This window comes from Eucyclogobius newberryi, unplaced genomic scaffold, assembly GCF_026437365.1.
Source record: "Eucyclogobius newberryi isolate DKJ021-1_F unplaced genomic scaffold, fEucNew1.0.hap1 SCAF_9, whole genome shotgun sequence".
In the NCBI taxonomy this organism is placed as follows: Eukaryota; Metazoa; Chordata; class Actinopteri; order Gobiiformes; family Gobiidae; genus Eucyclogobius; species Eucyclogobius newberryi.
Genome location: NW_027316532.1, coordinates 22,809,427 through 22,831,367, shown reverse-complemented (window position 1 = coordinate 22,831,367; position 21,941 = coordinate 22,809,427). Strand labels below are relative to the sequence as shown.

General features: G+C 42.1%; 2 protein-coding genes across 2 annotated transcripts; one reads left to right on the top strand and one right to left on the bottom strand.

Annotated features, from left to right (window-relative positions):
- Positions 1 to 88: 88 nt before the first annotated feature.
- lurap1 (leucine rich adaptor protein 1) lies at positions 89 to 20,162 on the bottom strand. The gene is made up of 2 exons (XM_072437855.1): positions 19,710 to 20,162; positions 89 to 899 (listed from the first exon to the last, which is right to left on the bottom strand). Exons 1-2 carry the CDS (start codon positions 19,926 to 19,928, stop codon positions 132 to 134), a joined length of 987 nt encoding a protein of 328 aa, XP_072293956.1. The 5' UTR covers positions 19,929 to 20,162; the 3' UTR covers positions 89 to 131.
- Positions 10,247 to 13,282, top strand: LOC140354264 (uncharacterized). Its single transcript, XM_072439215.1, has 3 exons — positions 10,247 to 10,766; positions 12,970 to 13,119; positions 13,272 to 13,282. Exons 1-3 carry the CDS (start codon positions 10,247 to 10,249, stop codon positions 13,280 to 13,282), a joined length of 681 nt encoding a protein of 226 aa, XP_072295316.1.
- Positions 20,163 to 21,941: the final 1,779 nt, after the last annotated feature.

Sequence of the window (21,941 nt, the reverse complement as noted above, 5' to 3'; positions counted from 1 at the left end):
GTGCAGAGACAACACAAAAAGGCATTTCGTTGTCTTGGTAAACCTATATATTTCATTGAACAACAGTTTTTGGAGTCATTTGGAGTTATTTCGGGCCTTGGAATCTTTAGTCCCGTGAATCGTTTCCACCTTCACAAAAACGTCACGTCTTCTTGGGACTGCACCCAGTGCCAGTGTGCGTCGTACTCCAGGCGTACGCTTTTGCCGTTGAGTTTGCACGACGTGTCCGTGTCTATCTTTCCGTTGGTGTAAGGTTTGTGGCTTGGACTTTGGCTGCTGTGTTGGGGGCTTCCCTTTTGTGCAGCGGTAGCGCCGGTCGTCGCCGCAGCCGTGGTGGCGTTATTCTTGTCAGCCGCCGTCACACCGTTCGCCTTGTTGAGCGGCGATTGCAGTTTGATCGGGCTGTTTTTCGTCGAAGAGTCCGGCGTCTTTTTCTGCCAGGTCGGAGTCGAGCTAACGCGCTTGGGGCTGTCCATTCTCGGCCTGATCGCGGCGGTAGGTTTGGAAGTCGCGGCGCCCATTTCCACCGCTTTAGTGGCACCGCTTTTCGGCAATGTCCTGCCCGCTACGGTCGCCTCGGAAACCTGCGGCGTGGATGAACACAGGATGGACTGGTCAGAGCTGGAGGGACAGTACTCGTCCATGTCGTCGGCGAGCGTGTCCAGGTAGCTTCCGACGGAGATGTTGTCCAGTTTGTCGTTGGGGTCCTGCAGGCTGCTCCAGGAGCCTCTCCAGGAGGTGTCCGGCCCCTCGCCCAGGCTGTACTGGCTGCTGGTCAGGCTGCTGCAGCGGCTGGTCAGGGTGCTGCGCTCCTCCAGAAGCCACTTGACGGCCTCGATGCCCTCGTGCAGGGCCAACAGCTGCTGCAGGATCTTCACGTCCGTCGAGCGCAGGTGGGCCTGAAATCACAGAGGACAGAGTCGTGTGAAAGGCATGAATATGGGGTACAATTGTGAAAATGGAAAGAAAAAGACTGGACAGACATTTAACAAGGATGGATCAAGGTTTATGTACTTTATGTAGATGAAAAATGATCTCCTGAAAGATAATCAGTTTTGGGAAGTAACTAAATACATCTATTGAAAATGCGTATTCAGAATAATCATTTTGTAACGTACCGGAATGCAGATACTCTTTCTCTTTTTTGAATTTGTTGGTATGTATCAGAATACATTAACTTTCCTAAAATCGACAAAATACATTGCAGTATTTGATCATGTTCTTAACACTATAATATAATGCAATTTAAAAGTAAAGTAAAGTATTCATTTTAATGCAGGTATTTGGTATTCTGCATCCAACTACATTCTTGAAGTATTTTTTCCAACACTGAGGATAATTAAATATAAATGAATATAGAGTATGATGAAAATGTTATTAATTTATATTTTTGGCATTCTAAATTGCAATTTTGATGGAAAACAACTTCTGAAGATAAGTTTGTTATCTTAAGTTTGGGAGCAGGACCACACCCCTTTCATGCCCCTTCCTGCGACTACACTATTAAGCATCCAGGTCACACACATCAGTGTTCATGACTTTGTGCCCCTCCCTCCCACCCTCTTTTAACCATTCGAATGTATCTCCGAGATGGGGGTATCGAGACCCGGTAGCCTACAGCCCTCATCGCCAGAAGCCCCAAAACTGCTTCCATTTTTGTACATTTGTGTTGTTCGTGTTTCTTGTACGCCAATAAACACTTTGCATCGTAGCTGGGGTTGTGGTCATTGCTAGTTAAAATGAAATAACCTTATGGTGCCACAAAATAAATGACAACAAAGCCCTACACTGCCGAACCACGCTGACCATGGCCAAAGTTCACCATTAAAGATCAACATTTAAGAAAAACAAACGTGGAGGATGAAGTAAGTACAGAGTGTATCGTGGATCGTGAAAACAGGAACTTTCAGAGCAACACAGTTTGATTTCAGGAGAATAGAGATTACCTGTACCCAAACCCGCACAAATCACTCTAAATACAACTATGAGTGGTGAAGTAACCATAGAAAACAATTTAAACACGCCTACAAACTCTCTTACATTACAAATAAGTTATCAGGATGCACATTTCGGGTACATTTTTGTGGTAACGATGACTTAACTTCTCCATCTGCTTTCAATTTGTCGCCCCAGTTAGTTTAATATTGTTTCTGAACATATGAGAGACGCACCGCGAGGCTCTGCACAGTTTCAAGTACAAACACAGTTATTCCTTCACAATGACCAAAGCTGGAAGTCGAGGAGCTGCTGATGCGGAAAACGGGCCCAAAAATAGAACTTTAATAATAGTCGGAGCGTACCTTATATAGTCCAAAAGTGACAAAATATATATCTACCGTATTTTCCGGACCATAAGTCGCACCAGTCAAAAAATGCATAATAGAGAAGAAAAAAACATATATAAGTTGCACTGGAGTATAAGTTGCATTTTTTGGGGGAAATTTATCACTAAATCACTAAATCCATTGAATTCTTCTTCCTCTGTGTCACTTCTAAACAACTCCACAAACTCCAGAGGTAGAGGAAGTGCAGATTCTTCTTCTGCGTCGCTTAGAGCCTAGAGCGCCCTCTTGCGGTTGCCAGTGTGAAAGTTACGAATAATATCACATATAAGTCGCACCCCGGCCAAAACAATGAAAAAAGGAAAATACGGTATATCTCTTTAAATAGTATGTATGACAACAAGTTCAATATTGATTCGTGTTTTTTGGTGCAGTTTAAATAAAGCTATAATTTGAACGAAATAACATCTCTTCATGTGTGTGTGACGGGAGGACTTAAAAAAACACAAAGTAGTCCGTGAATGGCAGCTAATAGGCAGCTGTGGTCGGGAATATTTCTCCTCTAAATACTTGTGCCAGACTCTGTGGTTCGGGTTTTCTGCTCCCGGAGGTGAAAGATGGCATCAATAATGGAATCCACTCGAACTGATGAGACACTAAACCTTTGTAAGAGAATACGGCCTGTGCAGTTATTTATGCCAGACAATTGCAGTCGATGTAAATATGATTTGAAAGGAGGAAAAATGGGGCCCCAGTGTTGAGAGTTTGCCAGCCGACCATAAAGTGTAAGCTTCAAACAACAGTGAAAAGCAACTTCATCATTAGTCACTTAAAGATGGAGCGAGAAGGGAAATTGTGGGGAAAGAAATCATTGTGAATAACTGTTTGAATTAAACACAAGGACAAAATATTAGATAGAACAGTTTAGCAGTTTGCCGATAGGTTGAGCCAATATTTACACTTCAGCTATCGGCCTTTTCTTTGGGCCAAACTGCTGCCTGAATATGAATAATAAAAGTATTTGTGCACTTAAGAGTGAAGAAGATACTGCACAATATGTGACTATAAACACAGCTCTCATATTCAGTTTGTAGTAAAATGGTTGTGGATGTGTTTGTCTCTAAAAAATATGCAATGTCACTGTATAAACCAACGTTTTGGCTGATTTAATTTAAGCAGAATTTGTGGGAAATTACATTGTACAAACACCATATGTACATAAGTATTATTAAATAAGAATATAAAAAATAATATAATTATGGATGGCAATTGTAATATTACTCTTTTGTAAAAGCTGTCTTGTTAGAGAAAATTAGCAATTTGACTCAACAAAAACAGCACATCTAGCATTTCATTCCACATAACATGAGTCTAATTGTCCTTTGACCTTTGCTTGCATCTCTGCTCTTTGTGGATGCAAACCACGACTTCTGGGTCACTGACAGTTCAATAAATGAGATGTACATGTCCTGACTGTTTCGGCAAGGCTCCTTCTAAACTACAACATAAAGCGATTGACTGTAACGTGTCCTGTATCTGATTATTACTGTAAAGAAAGTACAAACGACCGTGAATGTGGACATTTCAGGACGCCCAGCTCAAAAATAGCCTGAAACGATGCCACATGACAGCTCACTTTCTGCCCCGTCTACGCTTACTCAACAAACAAAACAGCAATATTGTTGTAATCTGAGATGTTGACAAGTTTGCAAAGCATATTTAATGTTGATGAAACAACACACCGCGACTGCGAAAAGCACACAGTCACATCAGAGCGGGGCTTGTTCAAAATACACGGTCAAGCAATTTGTGCGGTAAATATTCGACAAAGGAGACGGCACACAATAGAGGACGAGATTGGCGGCCCGGGGGAACATGTGGCAGTAAATTCCCGGTGCAGTTCGTGCAGAGCGGAGGAGGGCTGAGGTTTTGGGTTTGGCACACTGTGGGCGCTTAATGGAAGTGGCAGTAAAAGCACAACGTCCCGTCAGAGTTGAGCTGGCACCAGATGCTAAGGCTAAGTGCTAGCTGCTCAGTGTCTTGAGCTGTACGATGCACTGCGTTCGATTGTGTGTAAAACAAATCAAAGGTTTTTCATTCATTAATTCAGTCCATCATTTAAATATTCATTATGTTACTTTTCTGGTTGAAGAGTCGTCTGTAAATGTTATTGCTTTGCGTGGAATGTTATTGCGTTATTTATCTTAGTTAGAGATCAGGTCTGCGAAGAGACAATAGGCCAGTTTAATGCCATACTGTGGAATATTCTAGGAGAAGACATTACAAGGAGGATCCCGTTGCCCTTTAAAGCAGGGATGGCCAAACGTTTTTCACCGAGGGCTGCATTTTGAAACTATGCGGAGCAGAGGGCCACAAACAACCCGACAAGGTCCAATTTGTCGAATGACAAAGTGAATTATTAGAGATTTTGCATTTGACAGTTTCGATGAGCCTCCACACCTTTAATAAGACTTGGAACATAAATATTACGTTGGTGTAACATCAAACTGCTTGATTTTTCCCAATTTTACATTAAAAGTGCTACTTTTTGTTGTTTGGACCAACTTGGCAGGAAGCTCTACGGCCAACAGAAATTGGCCTGAGGGCCGCATTTGGCCCCTGGGCCGTAGTTTGGACATGCCTGCTTTAAAGCTAATGGAGCGCTGTATGATATTTAAAAAGACGCTATATTCAGTTGTGTTGTGTTGTAAGATATTTCATGTACTTTTTGACACAATGAGTAATTCCTCATTCTGTGCTTTTATTTTGTCATGTCTGTAACCAATGTATGTGGAGTTTTACTTGCTGTGTTGATTGTTGATTGTTTGCCCCGCCCTTATGTGTTTCACCTGTGTCTCATTCGTTGAGTTGTGTATTTATACTGTGTGTAATCCTGTTCTGTGTGAAGAGTGTCAGTGTCCTGTTTATCTCATTGCAGTAGTTTTTATAAAAATACCTTTTTAAACGCAGTCCTGCATTTTGAGTACTTCTTTTGTTCAAAACATGACGTCAACAAATTACTTAGAATACTAGTTAAATTGCTAAATCACTAGACTTAAATTAGTCAAACATGACTCAAAATAAAACTTAATAGAATCTGAACCAAGAACAAGTTACTTCTTACATTTAAGTCAAATGGAGAACCTTGTGTTGTTACATATTTAGTTGCAATATTGATATTTCGGCTATATATATATATATATGTATATATATATGTATATATATATATATATATATATATAGTGTAGTATAGTAGTACATTAGGCAGCATATTCTTTATTATTCCAAGATGATGTAAAACTTGCTTATTGTATCTTGTCAAAGGAGAAACTCTGGACCTGGCAACAGTAAAAACATCTTGAACGTTAATTTAGTTTTACAGTGCATTTAAACTTAAGCCGGTTTAATGACTCCTCATTAGTTTAATTGCTTACAGATTTCTATCATTCAATTATGAGAAAATCAGCAACTAAAGATGTATGTGTTTAGGTAACTTATCTTATATTTATTACATTTGTTTCTCAATGGACACAAGTCATAAAAGAAGGTTAGATAAGTGTTTTAAAGCATTAACATGTTTAGTCATATTATTCTTGTTGTAGTTTGACTAGTATTTCTTACAGCTCTAACTACATTGTCAAATACACTGCACATGTGTCTATCGTCTTGAAACAGCAGAAATATTCAAAAGTCAAACTGTGGTCAGATGTATTTCCATGTCGGCGCTGTGAGGCCAGTGTTCCTGGATGAATGAGCCGTCACTTAACAGGCTTTTGGTCTGAAATCGTATCCATCACTTTTTTATTTCAGAACGGCAGAGGCAGAATTGATGTTTCTGCTCCGGGTGAAGCCACAGAACTCTGGAAAAGCCATTGGAACGGTGTCTTGGGGAAATAAAACCTGTGCGTATTACTCAAAAAAAGCATTGTGCAAACCCAAATGAGATTTCAATTGCTGCCTTGTTCTTGATTAGAATAACTGATAAGCAAAACAAGTAACATTATGAAGTGATGCGTTTAGCTTGGCTCGCTTTTTAGAATAACTTCATTTGCAGAGACTGAGCGGACCGCAGCGACCTTGAAATTGTAGTAAAATGTTTGGTCACGCTTGCATTGTTGCATTTGCTCTCTGTTTTGGTTTTCCTCGGGCCGCAAATTGTTTCTCGCCAACTCAATTTGAGAAGTGCAAATCCAGTAATAGTGTGTTTACGTAAAATTAAAACTGCACAGACACGTTCAACTGTCAAACCGTTCCAGTGTGATCTGACCATGTACAGTGTCTGACCCGGACTGCACGAGAATCGACGAGATAAGACGAGAATCGCATGGAGGTTCACACAAATACAACTATCTATGCAGCAAAGTACTGCAAAACCGTGTATTTATATTTGTAAAGCTTTTACAAAAGCTTCTCCTTTTTGTCTGTTGTCCCATACTTACAATTTAAACAAAGTCATTACTCAACTACTAAGTATAGATGGACAGATGAACAGATAGATCAATAGATGGATGGATGGATGGATAGATAGATAGATAGATAAATAGACTGGTAGATGTACAGATAAATTCATAGATAGACGGTTGAATAGATAGATAGACTAAATGACTAAAAGGCAACAGCCTAATATAGAGCATAAATAGTTGATGAGTAACATGAGGATGGGTTGTTTGGTAGTGGTTTGTCCTTGGTGAAATCGAGGACAAACATATTCATTATGAAATTGCCTATCACAGTTCTATTTCTTTTCTATTACATAACCTCAAATACATGTGACTTGGAGCTGTGACAGTTAAATCCCCCAAAAGACAATAAACTGAAGGAACCCTCGAAGACGTATGGACAGAAAACCATTCATTTCCACCGTTATATTACTTTTCTATGTGGGCTTGTTAGGTTTACCAATTCACCACTAATCAATTGTGCACTGACATCTTCAGAAAGACCACTGAGCCCACAACTTCAGGACGTTTTTTTAAGTAGATAAATGTCCACACTGATGAGCCAATGGCATAACGCGATAGAAATGTATATGTTGAATTGAGTGGTTACTTTTGTTTTTCTTTCAGACATGACCGAACACATGATAAATAACAAAATGTGGAACAACAATTTAGTGTGAGAGAAAGACCCAAAGAACACGTTCCAAGAGAAGTAAGAAGTTAATGTCATACTATTATTATCACAAAAACATAATACCGTATTTTCTGGACTATAAGTCGCACCAGCCAAAAAATGCATACTAGAGAAGAAAAAAACATATATAAGTTGCATTGGAGTATGAAATGCGGTTGCAAGTGTGAAAATGACAAATAATATCACATATAAGTTGCTCCGGAGTATAAATATGAGTATAAGTTGCACCCCGGCCACAACTATGAAAAAAAGTGCAACTTATAGTCCGGAAAATATGGTAATACAATTTATTTCAATACCTGCTCAAAACATTGTCTTTTTTTAGACAATAGACTGACATTTTCAACATAAATGATAGTACTTTGTTCATTATACCATTTTGTCTTGTACTAGATCTGAGAAAGCACAAGATCATTCTAAAACTGTTCCGGACAGGTATCGTTTTGTCCTGTTCATGGATTTTTTTTGCATCAACGCTTGCTCAATTGGGATGGAATAGACTATTATGTGATTTTCCATTCTTTAAACAAGATTAAATTCTACTCCCGGCTCATTTACACAACACATCACTCGACACGGCGTAAATTCAAACACAAAATTGATTGTACTGTGACAAAGGCACGGCGATACAGTGATCAGAACCACAATGTCACACGTCCAAGTGAACAGACTGCTGAATCACTGCCAGACACACACACACACAGACACACACACACACACACACACACACACACACACACACACAAGCACACGCACAAACACACACACAGATACACACACACACACACACACACATACAAACACAAACACACACACACCTACACACACACACACACACACACAAACACACACACACATACACAACACACACACACACAAGCACACGCAAACACGCACAAACACACACAACACACGCACACAGACACACACACAAACACACACACACAGACACACACACAAACATACACACACACACACACAAACACACACACACATACACAACACACACACACACAAGCACACGCAAACACGCACAAACACACACAACACACACACACACACGCACACAGACACACACACAAACACACACACACACACACAGACACACACACAAACACACAGACACACACACACACACACACCTACACACACACACACAGACAGACACCTACACACACACACAAACACACACACACACAGACACACACACACACCTACACACACACACACACACACACAAACGCACGCATGCACACACACACACACACACAGACAGAGACAGACACCTACACACACACACACACACACAGACAGAGACAGACACCTACACACACACACACACACACAGACAGAGACAGACACCTACACACACACACACACACACACACACACAGAAGCAGGTGGTACAAGCCTCTATTTGGACGTTCTAACCTTGTCTGATCATGTCTGTGTGAAGCCGGGTCCGTCAGCGGAAGGTCGTTTCGTCCATCTGTCACCACCAACAATCTCTTATTTACCGTATTACCCGCACTATAAGCAGCACTTAAAAGCCTTTCATTTTCTCAAAAAAACACAGTGTAATCTCTGTCTTATATATGGATTCATTCTGGTTGTGCTCACTGACCTCGAAGCGATTTTGTGCAGTACAGGTTTTGTTTGTCTTATATTCCGGTGCGCCTTATATATGAAAACTGATCGAAAATAGACCATTCATTGACAGTGCGTCTTATATTCCAGTGCGCCTTATAGTGCGGAAAATACGGTAAGCGTTTGTGAACTGTGCTTTCATAAAACTACAGTAACATGTTGTGCGCAAACCTATTTATTTACACACATAGTAGTAGTTCTGTTGCTTTATTTGTTAGAGTTGGGTTCAATACATATTTAAAGAGGCGCTATGCAACTTTTCAAGTGGAAACCTGCTTGTCTCCATGGACTGTAGAGGCGGGAAATATATAAAAAATGTAGATAATATTGTAATGTTTTTTGAAGCTATGCTGCGTTCGAATATCGTTTATTATCAAAAAGAAAATGCTGCAAAAGAGCTGATTGAAAATTAAAAGACATGTAGCAAAGCATTTCTGACTTTTGTGATTAATTTTACATACAGTACATGTCACATTTGCCTGATAATAATACGTTTAAAAACACATTTCTGTTGAATTGACATAATATCAGCTGAATATTGCCATATCTCAAGCCACATAGGGCACCTTTAAGCTTGTGATATCATATGTTGTATGTTTGGGCCGCAAGATGAATCGCAATCGAGGTCAAAATCACAATTTCAACGGACACAATTAGCAAATAGCAAAGGCAGTAATTTTTTATGTAATTTCCTCCACGAACGAAGTAAATATCCTGTTTTATTCTGGATAAAAACATGTAGTTTAGATCTGCACAAACACGCTCTGAAACATGTGATTATTTTATTAGTCGGCTCAGTGTAAACTCTCCTGGGCACGATTATTTGTATGTATAATTTTACACTTTCTTGACTATTAATAAAGTGCTGAATTGTTAATCATAAATAGCCGTTTAAATGAATATTGTAGACCTACTTTGAACAAAAACACATTAATTCACTATCAGGCAAAGCTAGATTCTTAACACAGCAAATAACATTAACTTATGTCAATAGTTTGTGAAGACGAGCCAATCACAGCATACAATGTACAATGTATGTACTAAATCAAAATGTACATACAGTATATTGTTTACACTGAAGCAAACATATTTACTGCTCCTCTGTGTCATAAACAGTCAGCGAGCAGACAGGAGGAGAACGCTGATTTATATTCTACAGATTTTAAAACCTGCTGTCAGCCGCCATGCTTTCAACGCCGACCCTCTGTGAGAACGCAGAGGAGAACCCAGAGGAGAGCCCAGAGGAGAACGCAGAGGAGAACCCAGAGGAGAACGCAGAGGAGAACCCAGAGGAGAGCCCAGAGGAGAACGCAGAGGAGAGCCCAGAGGAGAACGCAGAGGAGAACCCAGAGGAGAGCCCAGAGGAGAACCCAGAGGAGAACCCAGAGGAGAACGCAGAGGAGAACCCAGAGGAGAGCCCAGAGGAGAACGCAGAGGAGAGCCCAGAGGAGAACGCAGAGGAGAACCCAGAGGAGAGCCCAGAGGAGAACCCAGAGGAGAACCCAGAGGAGAACCCAGAGGAGAGCCCAGAGGAGAACGCAGAGGAGAACGCAGAGGAGAACGCAGAGGAGAACACAGAGGAGAACACAGAGGAGAACGCAGAGGAGAACCCAGAGGAGAACGCAGAGGAGAACCCAGAGGAGAGCCCAGAGGAGAACGCAGAGGAGAGCCCAGAGGAGAACGCAGAGGAGAACCCAGAGGAGAGCCCAGAGGAGAACCCAGAGGAGAACGCAGAGGAGAACGCAGAGGAGAACGCAGAGGAGAACGCAGAGGAGAACACAGAGGAGAACACAGAGGAGGACGCAGAGAACGCAGAGGAGAACACAGAGAACGCAGAGGAGAACACAGAGAACGCAGAGGAGAACGCAGAGGAGAACACAGAGGAGAACCCAGAGGAGAACACAGAGGAGAACGCAGAGGAGAACGCAGAGGAGAACACAGAGGAGATCACAGAGGAGAACGCAGAGGAGATCACAGAGGAGAACGCAGAGGAGAACGCAGAGGAGATCACAGAGGAGAACACAGAGGAGAACACAGAGGAGAACGCAGAGAACGCAGAGGAGAACACAGAGAACGCAGAGGAGAACACAGAGAACGCAGAGGAGAACGCAGAGGAGAACACAGAGGAGAACGCAGAGGTGAACCCAGAGGAGAACACAGAGGAGAACGCAGAGGAGAACGCAGAGGAGAACACAGAGGAGAACCCAGAGGAGAACGCAGAGGAGAACCCAGAGGAGAACGCAGAGGAGAACGCAGAGGAGAACCCGGAGGAGAACGCAGAGGAGAACGCAGAGGAGAACGCAGAGGAGAACGCAGAGAACGCAGAGAAGAGCCCAGAGGAGAACGCAGAGGAGAACGCGGAGGAGAACGCAGAGGAGAACGCAGAGGAGAGCCCAGAGGAGAACGCAGAGGAGAACGCAGAGGATATCACAGAGGAGAACGCAGAGGAGAACGCAGAGGAGAACGCAGAGGAGAACGCAGAGGAGAACACAGAGAACGCAGAGGAGAACACAGAGAACGCAGAGGAGAACGCAGAGGAGAACACAGAGGAGAACGCAGAGGAGAACGCAGAGGAGAACACAGAGGAGAACCCAGAGGAGAACGCAGAGGAGAACCCAGAGGAGAACCCGGAGGAGATCACAGAGGAGAACGCAGAGAACGCAGAGGAGAACACAGAGTATGAACACAGAGGAGAACACAGAGAACGCAGAGGAGAACACAGAGTATGAACACAGAGGAGAACACAGAGAACGCAGAGGAGAACACAGAGTATGAACACAGAGGAGAACACAGAGTATACACCCCGGTGACATGTCCACAGCTCGTCCCTCCCGGTGCGTTTTCCCCCGTCAGATATAGAGTCCTCAGTCGTCTAAAAGCCTCTTCTGAGATGAGACGGCGGCTTTGGACGAATGCCACTCCGGGTTTTCACTCACAAGTTTGTCTGGAGCCAAGAAACATATGTCGGCAGAACAGCATTTTGTCAACGAAATGTGATTAGTGCTATATTCATCCCCACAGCGAGTATGTTTATTGGTGTACACGTGTTTCAAGTTTGACGTGTTGGTGTGGGACAAATGATGATCTTACAGCAGTGCCGTTTAAAGATAGAAGAACTGTCCACGTGAAATAGTAATCTGTTTATTGTGATCGATCTAAAACAACAGAAGCTTAACCACAGAGGAGCTTCATGGATTACAACATTCTGACATAAACAGCTCTGGAGAGGGAGAAAGACGTAAAGCTGCACTTTGTAATGTTACCAGTTGTTAATTCTTTACCCAGAATGTTCCACTCCATGACTTAAAACAAGGAACAGAAACGGATGCTTATGATAAGAACATTATAACGTGGTTTTAAATCTACCAATTGGGTTAAATACAATGCTGAACTGAGAATAATACAGTAAAAACTATAAGCGCAGGAACCAAACCGACCAAAGACATTCTTTAATTTTCATAATTTGACAATGTATCTGACCAAAAATGCACACAAAGATCAAAAGATTGCGTAAATTGACTCAATAAAAGCCTTGCATACAGAAAAGTACAGATAAACCTGCATTTATAAGTAAAAAAAAAGCAGAATAAATGGATCAGTCGGTACAGTAACTCTCCTTTCTGCAAATATTAAAAGCCATTTATTGACTGAGGTTCAGACAAGGCAAACAAAACAAAACAAAACAGAGTTCTTCGGTTAAACAAAGCAAGAAGTTAATTGCAATAAATCAATCTCTGAAATTACATGTGATATTGTGCTGTAATTATACTGCGGAGGACTCAAAATAGAAATACCACAAATACGTGGAAAGGTGCTACGCTAAGTGAGAAAACCCGTTTACACTTGTGGTTTTCGGCGAGCGTGCAGGTGTGTGAGCGTTCTCCCAGCATGCACTTTGTCTGTGCAGCTCTTACTAAGCACATTCGTGTTGGAACTTTTAGTGCAGTGTTCAGGGCTGCACTTACACTTATAAAGAACAACGAAAAGAAGGGCACAGTCATCACAATCTCTGCTCTGCTGAGACGCCCTCAGTGCAGCAGCAAGATCAAGGAGAAAAGTACAATTCTTCTGCTCGATTCATGTAAAATGTGCACTAAGCCACTTTGGTAACACTTTATTATGTATCTGATTTTTTGCCATATCATGTTTAAAGGGGCTGTACCTGGTGTTTTTTTTCATATAATAAAGTAAAATCTGTTTTTGCTCCAGTACAAATATAGTCGGGTCAAAATGAGACTACAGTGTTTTCTCTGCATTTAGATATAGAGCGTTGTATTCTCTGTGAAGCAAGAGCGCTGTTAGCATGCTAGTTGTTGTTAGCTTTACCGTGACGTCTGCAGTGTTGTGAAAAGTACTTTTAAACGCGGTGGATATTTAGGATGCTACAATGGCATTAGGTAAGTGAGCGATACATGTGGACGAACAGTTGTAAAATGAACTAGTTCTGTTTTTAAAGTTTTAAGAAAGTACAAATCAGGTACAACCTTTTTTCCCATTACTGTACATTAGCATTTTTAGCAAAAAGGCTAACACTATAATCTTTAAGAGCTTTATAAGTTATTAACTACAGCTGAATAACCACTAACATACTAATTACCAGTTAGTTAATGACTGATATGATTGTCTCCATGGTTATGTTGTTACTTTAACTGGAATGTTCCACAGTTATTGTCCTTTTAGATTTATTCAAACACGGGTGTTTTTTATAAATAACTATTAAAAATGTACATTCTTACAAAGGAGGACTCATCTCTCAGATCTGACCAGTAACGTGCATGCTTGTCTCCGTGGTGATCGAGAGGTTTAATGCCATACAGTGGAACTTTCTAGTTAAAGCAATAACATCTCTATGGAGCCTCCACCAGAAGAGACAAGGAATGTTTCTTTGTAGAGCGCAATTCATACACCAAGTAATTCATTCATAAATGTGACTTTTCCTGAGCAGTTTTAGAATGATCTTGAGCTTTATCAGATGTCGTTTTGTACTATTTGTGGTGAAAATTATTGTCTACATACATTTCTGTATCGTGACAACACCAACACAAACAAATAAGAACATAAAGTATAGAAAGAAAAGTACACGTAGTATAAATGATGAAGGTTTTGAGACATCCAGGCATAGAATTACCTTTTTTTATTATGTTCAGCGTCTTTGGGTCACTGAAAAGCGCTATATAAATAAAAGTTATTATTATTATTATTATTACTGAGAGAAGTTGAATCAAACACAAGATACATTTAAAACCACACATTTATGAATGGGTTTCAAGAAGACACATCATTCACACAGAAAAATGCAGGTTTCCGCTATGTTCCAAACCCCTCCATTGTCCCCAAATTAGCAGCAGAATCCTCCTCCTCCTCCTCAGCCTCTCCATCTCCTCTTCTCACTTTCACTTTCTCACCCACTCGTTTGTCTTTGGTTAAGTTTCTTTCCGCACAGGCAGCACAGACTTCTCAAACCGCTTTGCATAATATGTAAATCTTCCTTCAACAACAACACTTACCGAGGCTGACGACTAAATGGCTCCAAAATACAATTTGGACCACTTTTAACACCAAATATGACATGATAATAATCTAAATTCATAGGTATTTAGTACTGGAATCCATGCTATAGTTCGTTAATACAGAATTTAGTCAGGATTAACGGATTTAGCCCTGGTTTGGAGACGATGGATGCGGGTTTTGTTGGTCTTTTAGAAATACTATTTAGTCCAGATTGAGTGCTTCGGTCCTGGTCTTGGTTCAGTCCTAGATATTCAATGCCAATCCTAATGTATTCATAATTTTAGCGCTCAATTTAGCACTAAAAATGTTGGTAGCGCTTTATAACCAGCACATTTTTACAAACCTCTTAATAATATGAACAAAGACTTAACACAGAATGAACAGATAGATAATTAATAATGATTCAGGCTTTGTTACTACTGAATAACCCCAACTTCAGACCCTTTAACGAAGCAGATGCTAAACTTGATGCTTTAATTGTACCTTCTAAATGACGTATTTGTTCATGCTTTATTAGGCTAATTAAGGTGTTTAACTTCAAGCACAAGTTTAGTTCTGGTTCCTTCCTTTACTGAAACATTCCGTGTTCTTATTCCGTATTCTTTCACCGTTGACGTTGCTCTTGCCGCACAGATTTGACATGTGGCGATTAGCTCAATGGACTGACACCAGACAGCGAGCTCATTCATCAGAGCTCATATCCTAGCAACCCTGGCGAAGCGGTTGCTATGCCGACAGCTAGCATGTGGGACGGGGACTGAGTTTGACTGGTGCCGGTTTTATTTCACTCACCAGAAACGGTTCAAAATGTTTTTAAAAAAAGTTTAAAAGCGTTTGCAAAGAAAGTTTGACCACATTTATTCAAGATATCTGTTGTAATCACCAACTATAAGAATGTTTTGGATTATTTTATAGCTCAGTAACATGAAAACAAGACACTATTACAGTATAATTGAGCATTTGGACCGTGTGGAGAGCTGGAGAAGTATAAACTTGGGGTGTATTAGAACAATAAACTGGACTGGGGGAAGAATGTGGACGCCGTCTACAGGAAGTGCCAGAGCCGACTATGTGGAAGTATGTTGCAATATTTCTATAGCCAAAGTATAGGTTTTCTCTATATACCGGGGGTTTTGCTGATAAAAAAAAAACATATGTATAGTGTTTAAGTTTTTTGAAATGTCTATTTTTTTGCTGGTCGTTTGTATGTCTTTGATCAATTTGATTTGTGAATTTACTACAACCGTATTTTCCGGACTATAAGTCGCACCTTTTTTCATAGTTTTGGCCGGGGTGCGACTTATACTTATATTTATATAAATATTTGTAGTATTATTATTATTATCATTTTTTTGTTGTTGTTAATTTTATTGTATTTCTGTTTCTGTAATTTCTTTGTGATTTTAATGCATTTTTCCTGCTGTGTGAAGCACTTTGAATTGCCTTGTGTATGAAATCCATCCATCCATCCATCTTCTGCCGCTTTATCCGGGGCCGGGTCGCGGGGCCAGCAGTCTGAGCAGGGACTCCCAGACTTCCTTCTCCCCAGACACTTCCTCTAACTCCTCCGGGGGGATCCCGAGGCGTTCCCAGGCCAGCCGAGAGACATAGTATCTCCAGCGTGTCCTGGGTCTTCCCCGGGGCCTCTTCCCGGTGGGACATGCCTGAAACACCTCCCGAGGGAGGTGCCCAGGAAGCATCCGGAACAGATGCCCGAGCCACCTCAGCTGGCTCCTCTCGACGTGGAGGAGCAGCGGCTCTACTCCGAGCTCCCCCCGTGTGGCCGAGCTCCTCACCTTATCTCTAAGGGAGCGCCCAGCCACACGGCGGAGGAAACTCATTTCGACCGCTTGTATCCGCGATCTTGTTCTTTCGGTCACTACCCAAAGCTCATGACCATAGGTGAGGGTAGGAACGTAGACCGACCGGTAAATAGAGAGCTTTGCCTTTCGGCTCAGCTCCCTCTTCACCACAACGGTCCGATGCAGCGACTGCATCACTGCAGCCGCTGCACCGATCCGCCTGTCGATCTCACGCTCCATCCTTCCCTCACTCGTGAACAAGACCCCGAAATACTTGAACTCCTCCACTTGGGGCAAGGACACCCCACCCACCTGAAGAGGGCAAGCCACCTTTTTCCGGTCGAGAACCATGGCCTCGGATTTGGAGGTGCTGATTCTCATCCCAGCCGCTTCACACTCGGCTGCAAACCGTCCCAGTGCATGTTGCAGGTCCGGGTTTGATGGAGCCATCAGGACAACATTGTCTGCAAACAGCAGAGATGAGATCCTGTGGTCCCCAAACCGGACACCCTCCGACCCCTGACTGCGCCTAGAAATTCTGTCCATAAAAATTATGAACAGAACCGGTGACAAAGGGCAGCCCTGGCGGAGTCCAACATGCACTGGGAACAGGTCTGACTTACTGCCGGCAATGCGAACACAGCTCCTGCTCCGGTCATACAGGGACCGGACAGCCCTGAGCAAAGGGCCCCGGACCCCGTACTCCCGGAGCACCCCCCAAAGGACACCCCGAGGGACACGGTCGAAAGCCTTCTCCAGATCCACAAAGCACATGTGGACTGGTTGGGCAAACTCCCATGAGCCCTCGAGCACCCGATGGAGGGTATAGAGCTGGTCCAGTGATCCACGACCGGGACGAAAACCACTCTGCTCCTCCTGAATCCGAGGTTCGACTATACTGTGTATGAAATGTGCTCTACAAATAAACTTGCCTTGCCTTGCCTGTATACTTATACTTTGGAGCGACTTATATGTGATATTATTTGTCATTTTCACACTTGCAACTGCATTTCATACTCCAGTGCGACTTATATATGTTTTTCTCTTCTCTATTATGCATTTTTTGGCTGGTGCGACTTATACTCCGGTGCGACTTATACTCCGGAAAATACTGTCTAGTGAACCGATGTATTTACTACCATAGACTACTTGAGTTTGAGAGAAAAGCTTGGGCTGTATTCCAGACACAAAAAAGGATGGGAACCACAGCTTTAGTAGTTTACCCCTGACACACTGACTCTCGTCTTTCTTGTCTGTCGATTACAGGACTTGAAAAAAACATATTTATCTTGGAGCCACTTTAAACGACAACGTTGTCTTCATCGTAACAAATCGCACACAAGTCGCCATAAGCCTATACCAGGGAAAAACATTTAAAACACATGCTCTTCGTTTGAGGTCGCAGAGCCTATGGCAGCGACTGTATAGCAGCTGTTTCGAGGATTACTGTTATTAAAAATGCACATGTGCAGTTTGCGGCCGGGGGAGAGACTATGCATTAAGTATTTCCAGACAGGAAACGGCTCCGGCAGCGCGTCTCTACGGGTGCTGCCCAGGGACAAACCGCTCGTTTGTGTCTGTCAGCGAACGCCCAGTGATGCCTTCCGCGGCCAATAGACGTGTCTGATTCGCTGGCTCCAAACGGCTGCTTAAAGGTCCCGGTATTACACAGAATGTTCTTCCATGAGCGTGTAGCCGTGTTAGCTGTTATCTCATCAAAAACATGCCCAGAGTTGTTGCTTTTCACACATGTTTGCGTAAAGCCTGCATTATCTGGCGGTCTACGTCTCCAAAGCTCAACGCGCTCTGTTCCCCCTTGTGATGTCATTAAGTGCTAGGTTTAAATGTATGTTAGCCCGCTCTTAAGCCGGCTGCACACTAGAGGAGTCTAAAATCTTCTGCGATTTCAAGATGAGTCACAAACAGTTCAAGCCACGGACGTAATGACATTTTGCAGCGATTGTTTGTCTTAAGACTCGCACGAAGGACAGGACAGGGACACCACATAGACGCCGATTTCAGCGCAAGTGTCACGTGATCGAACGGGGTGTGGTGAAATGTGTGTGGATTAAATCTGCTTGTAAAAGGCCACAGGAGAGCGCAATATTCGTAAAGCGTTTTAAGCGCCGTCACTATAAAACCGAGTCTGATTTACTTGAGTAACATGTTGGAACATTTTTGGGTTTTTGTCTCTTTTTATCTCTCTCTTTTTGTTTTTTTTACGGTATGGAGTAAAACACTGACTTTGAAGACGTACAACTGGCAGTAATGTAGCACTTTATGTATACCAACCACCATAAAACACCAAAGAACTTTACGATTTAACAAATAGTCAATTTATGGGCTTCGAATGAAAGTGAAGGCGTAGTGAAGGAATTTTAAAACTCGCTGGAGCCCTTTCTGTATTTCCACTTAATGACATCACAAGGTGGAACAGAGTGTTTTCATTTTGGGAAACGAACACCGGATAAACATGCAGGATTTGTGAGTTAAACATGTGTGAGTGAAACAAAACACAACTCCAGGCATGTGTTTGATGAGGAAACATTGATTAAAAATAGTATATAGGCCCTTTAAATGTAAAGGTGGATGCAGAGGGCGATCACTGGACATCATCATTGATACTGTTATATCTGTTACATAATTCTATCAAAGATTTTAGTCAGATTGGATGCTTACACTGTAAGTGTATTTAGAGCGCGTAGAAAGCTATAAATATCTGCAAAAGATGAAATAACTGACCATCGCTTTTTTATGTTTACGCCTCACTACTGTTATATTGATATTATGCGCTATGTAATTTGACAATGTGTAACTAACCAAAATCAGTGGTTTCCAAACTTTCCACACCATGTACCACCGAAGATAATATTTTTCTTCCCGGGTACCACAAGCTCTAAACCTAGACTTAATCAAGCCTAAATTAAGGCTAAACATGATCTAAAATGTGAATGATGAGAAGAAGAAGAAAAAAAAACATGGACACATTATAAATAAAGATGAATGCAAAGAGGGACAAAATACTTAAATAGATTTGTCCCTAAATAAAACAAATACTCAAACTGAGTCTCGTACCACTGGAGATATACATACCTCAGTTTGCAAAACACTAGCTTTAATTTAAAGAAAAATAGATGAATAAAACACTCCATATGAAACAGGACCAAACATTAGAGCTAAATTACAACAATAATGATTAATATTGAAATTGGACTTTTTAAAATAAGTCGGACCATGTTTTCATATTTCAGCTTTATAATGAGAAGAAAAAACACAACACAAAGACAATGCCATTAATAATGATTGTTTAAAGTAATAAATGAAGCAGTCTTACCATCTCTATCCTGAGTTTGCGGATCTTCTCGTCCAAACTCCGCGTGCCCGTCTCCAGGCTGGGCTCGCGCGTAACGGGCACCTTACCGGCGTCTCCCCGGAGCGACGTGGCCTCCTCCCGCATCCACCTGAGCAGTCCCTCCGGTGTCTTCCGTCCAATTTTCACCTCGATGTCTTTGAGGTCGGGGACGGTCTCGGTGGCGGTGCTGTTCTCGTCCATCGTTAACGGGAAGCCGCGCGCGTGCAGACAAACGCGGACAGAGGTGACGTGCGGTGCGTCCCGCGGTAAATGTTGTTGTTATGGGAGTCACTTCGTACGGGCGCGTGCGGGATGCATCCTATGCGACTCCGGCTGAGTTGGACTGCGCCAAGAGACAGACGCTCCGGCCGCATCAGCACGCGCGCGCGTCTGAGCGGAAAAGCGCAAACAAATCCCTTGAAACTGTTGCCGCAAAAGAAAAAACGTATGATTTCAACGTGAGGACCACAACAAACGGGTGCCCATCAAGTGAATAGAAAGAGCAATTCACCGGTGTTTCCCAAAGCAGTGCATAAGATGAATAATAAAAGGAGTCCCGGGTCTGGTCTGGGGGGGTCCTAACGGCAGCAGTTACATTGCGCAGATTCCACCTGCATGATGACAGCCAGCAGTAACCGCAGAGTGGGACCATTCTATGCGTAAAGCCCACGCGGTAAAGTCGCCCAGCACGCACGCGAGAGGCGCGCCGGGCCCTTCAGAAGAAAAGCACGGCCGGGGGAACTGGGGGAATGTCAAAATAAAGCATCTCGCGTCTTATTGGTCAGTCATTCCCAAACCGGGGGTCCCCAAGCATTGCCAGGGGTTCGTAAAAAAGAGATTGTGTGCATTTTAATATTGGAATGACTTTTGAAATGCTTCTACAGGCTATTTATTAAACGGAAAATTATGATTTATTCATATAAGAGCGTCTAACAGGAGAAAGATGTTGATATGTAGTCTCAGGAAAAATCTATGTATTGTCGGGTAAAATCAGTAGTTGTATTAAATAGGGCTTGTTGGGATCAAATGTTTTGGAACCAACAATGTCTTAGGTGACATTTTACCAACTGTTTTCATCAGACTAAGAATCAGAAAGGATTTATTGCCATTGTCAATTAATGGAATTCACAAACATGGGAACTTGTCTTGGTGATTCGATGCAACATAAAACAATGAACAATGAATAAGGAAAAAGAGAACAGTTTAAATCCGCCATGGATGAAAATGTCAAGAAGCTAAAAGATTTAAAAAAAGAATAAAAATAAAAATGAAAAATAGGTTCGTCATGAAGGTCTTGCCAGAAATGTTGAAAGCATTATCTCACAATAGGCTTAAATTAGGTTAATGGTGGGACTAAAGGCTTACTTTTAAGAACATAAAGCACGCTTGAATCGCAGTCTACACCCAATTAATATTTAGTCAAAACATGCTCCAAATGCACGATCTACGATGTAAATGTATTTGCCAAACAGATTGTGAAAAAAGCCTGATTATCGTAGAAAAGGTGCAAAAAGAGCTCTAGTGCAATGGATAATAAGGTTCATGTGTTCGTAAAAATCTATTTGCCTGTGTATTTAAGATGAAAACACACCACAGTAGTTTTTTTAAGTAGACAATTAGCGTTTGGTTTGAGTGGTGCTTTACACTGCACAACCTCCTTTAGTGAGTCTTTAAAGAGTCCGGCCTTCTCTCTGCCCGAGTTGCTGCTGTCAGCTCTGATTAAACACATTTTCATTTAGGAAACCGTCGCTGGTGTGGGAACAGTACGACCTCCATCACCAAGGTCGCTACAGTGGCTCTGGATTAAAGTTATATTACGTGTTTTACAATAGGCTGTTAATTCAAAGACACCGGGGTTCCTGCTCTGATACATCGTGCCGTTATTAGCTGATTGCAGATCGAGTTTGTTCTTGGGTTATGGAGAATCTAATTAGTGTAATGTGCCCTGACAGAGGTGTTACTTTGATTGCAGACGCTCGCAGTAACACTAGATGTGACATGTCACCGCCGGCACTTCCAGGACCTCCAGGCAAACCCGGGTCTCCTCGCGAGGGTAAAAGAACTGCTCAGATCAGCACAGGTTTCACTTTATTTTCAGTTATTCTTATGGCATATCTACAAAAAACACAATAGCTTGACCAGACGATTACATACTTTCCTTATAATAAAACAGAATGAAACTGGGGCTGGTTCAGGCTTGGTCCAATTCATGTT

What these genes read in the sequence shown, in the direction of transcription:
- LOC140354264 (XM_072439215.1), top strand. Translation starts at nt 10,247, where the DNA reads ATGCTTTCAACGCCGACCCTCTGTGAGAACGCAGAGGAGAACCCAGAG. An exon ending in AGAGGAGAACCCAGAGGAGA is followed by an intron (nt 10,767 to 12,969) that starts GCCCAGAGGAGA and finishes TTGTCTGTGCAG; the next exon opens with CTCTTACTAAGCACATTCGT.
- lurap1 (XM_072437855.1), bottom strand. Translation starts at nt 19,928, where the DNA reads ATGGACGAGAACAGCACCGCCACCGAGACCGTCCCCGACCTCAAAGAC. An exon ending in GCAAACTCAGGATAGAGATG is followed by an intron (nt 900 to 19,709) that starts GTAAGACTGCTT and finishes CTGTGATTTCAG; the next exon opens with GCCCACCTGCGCTCGACGGA.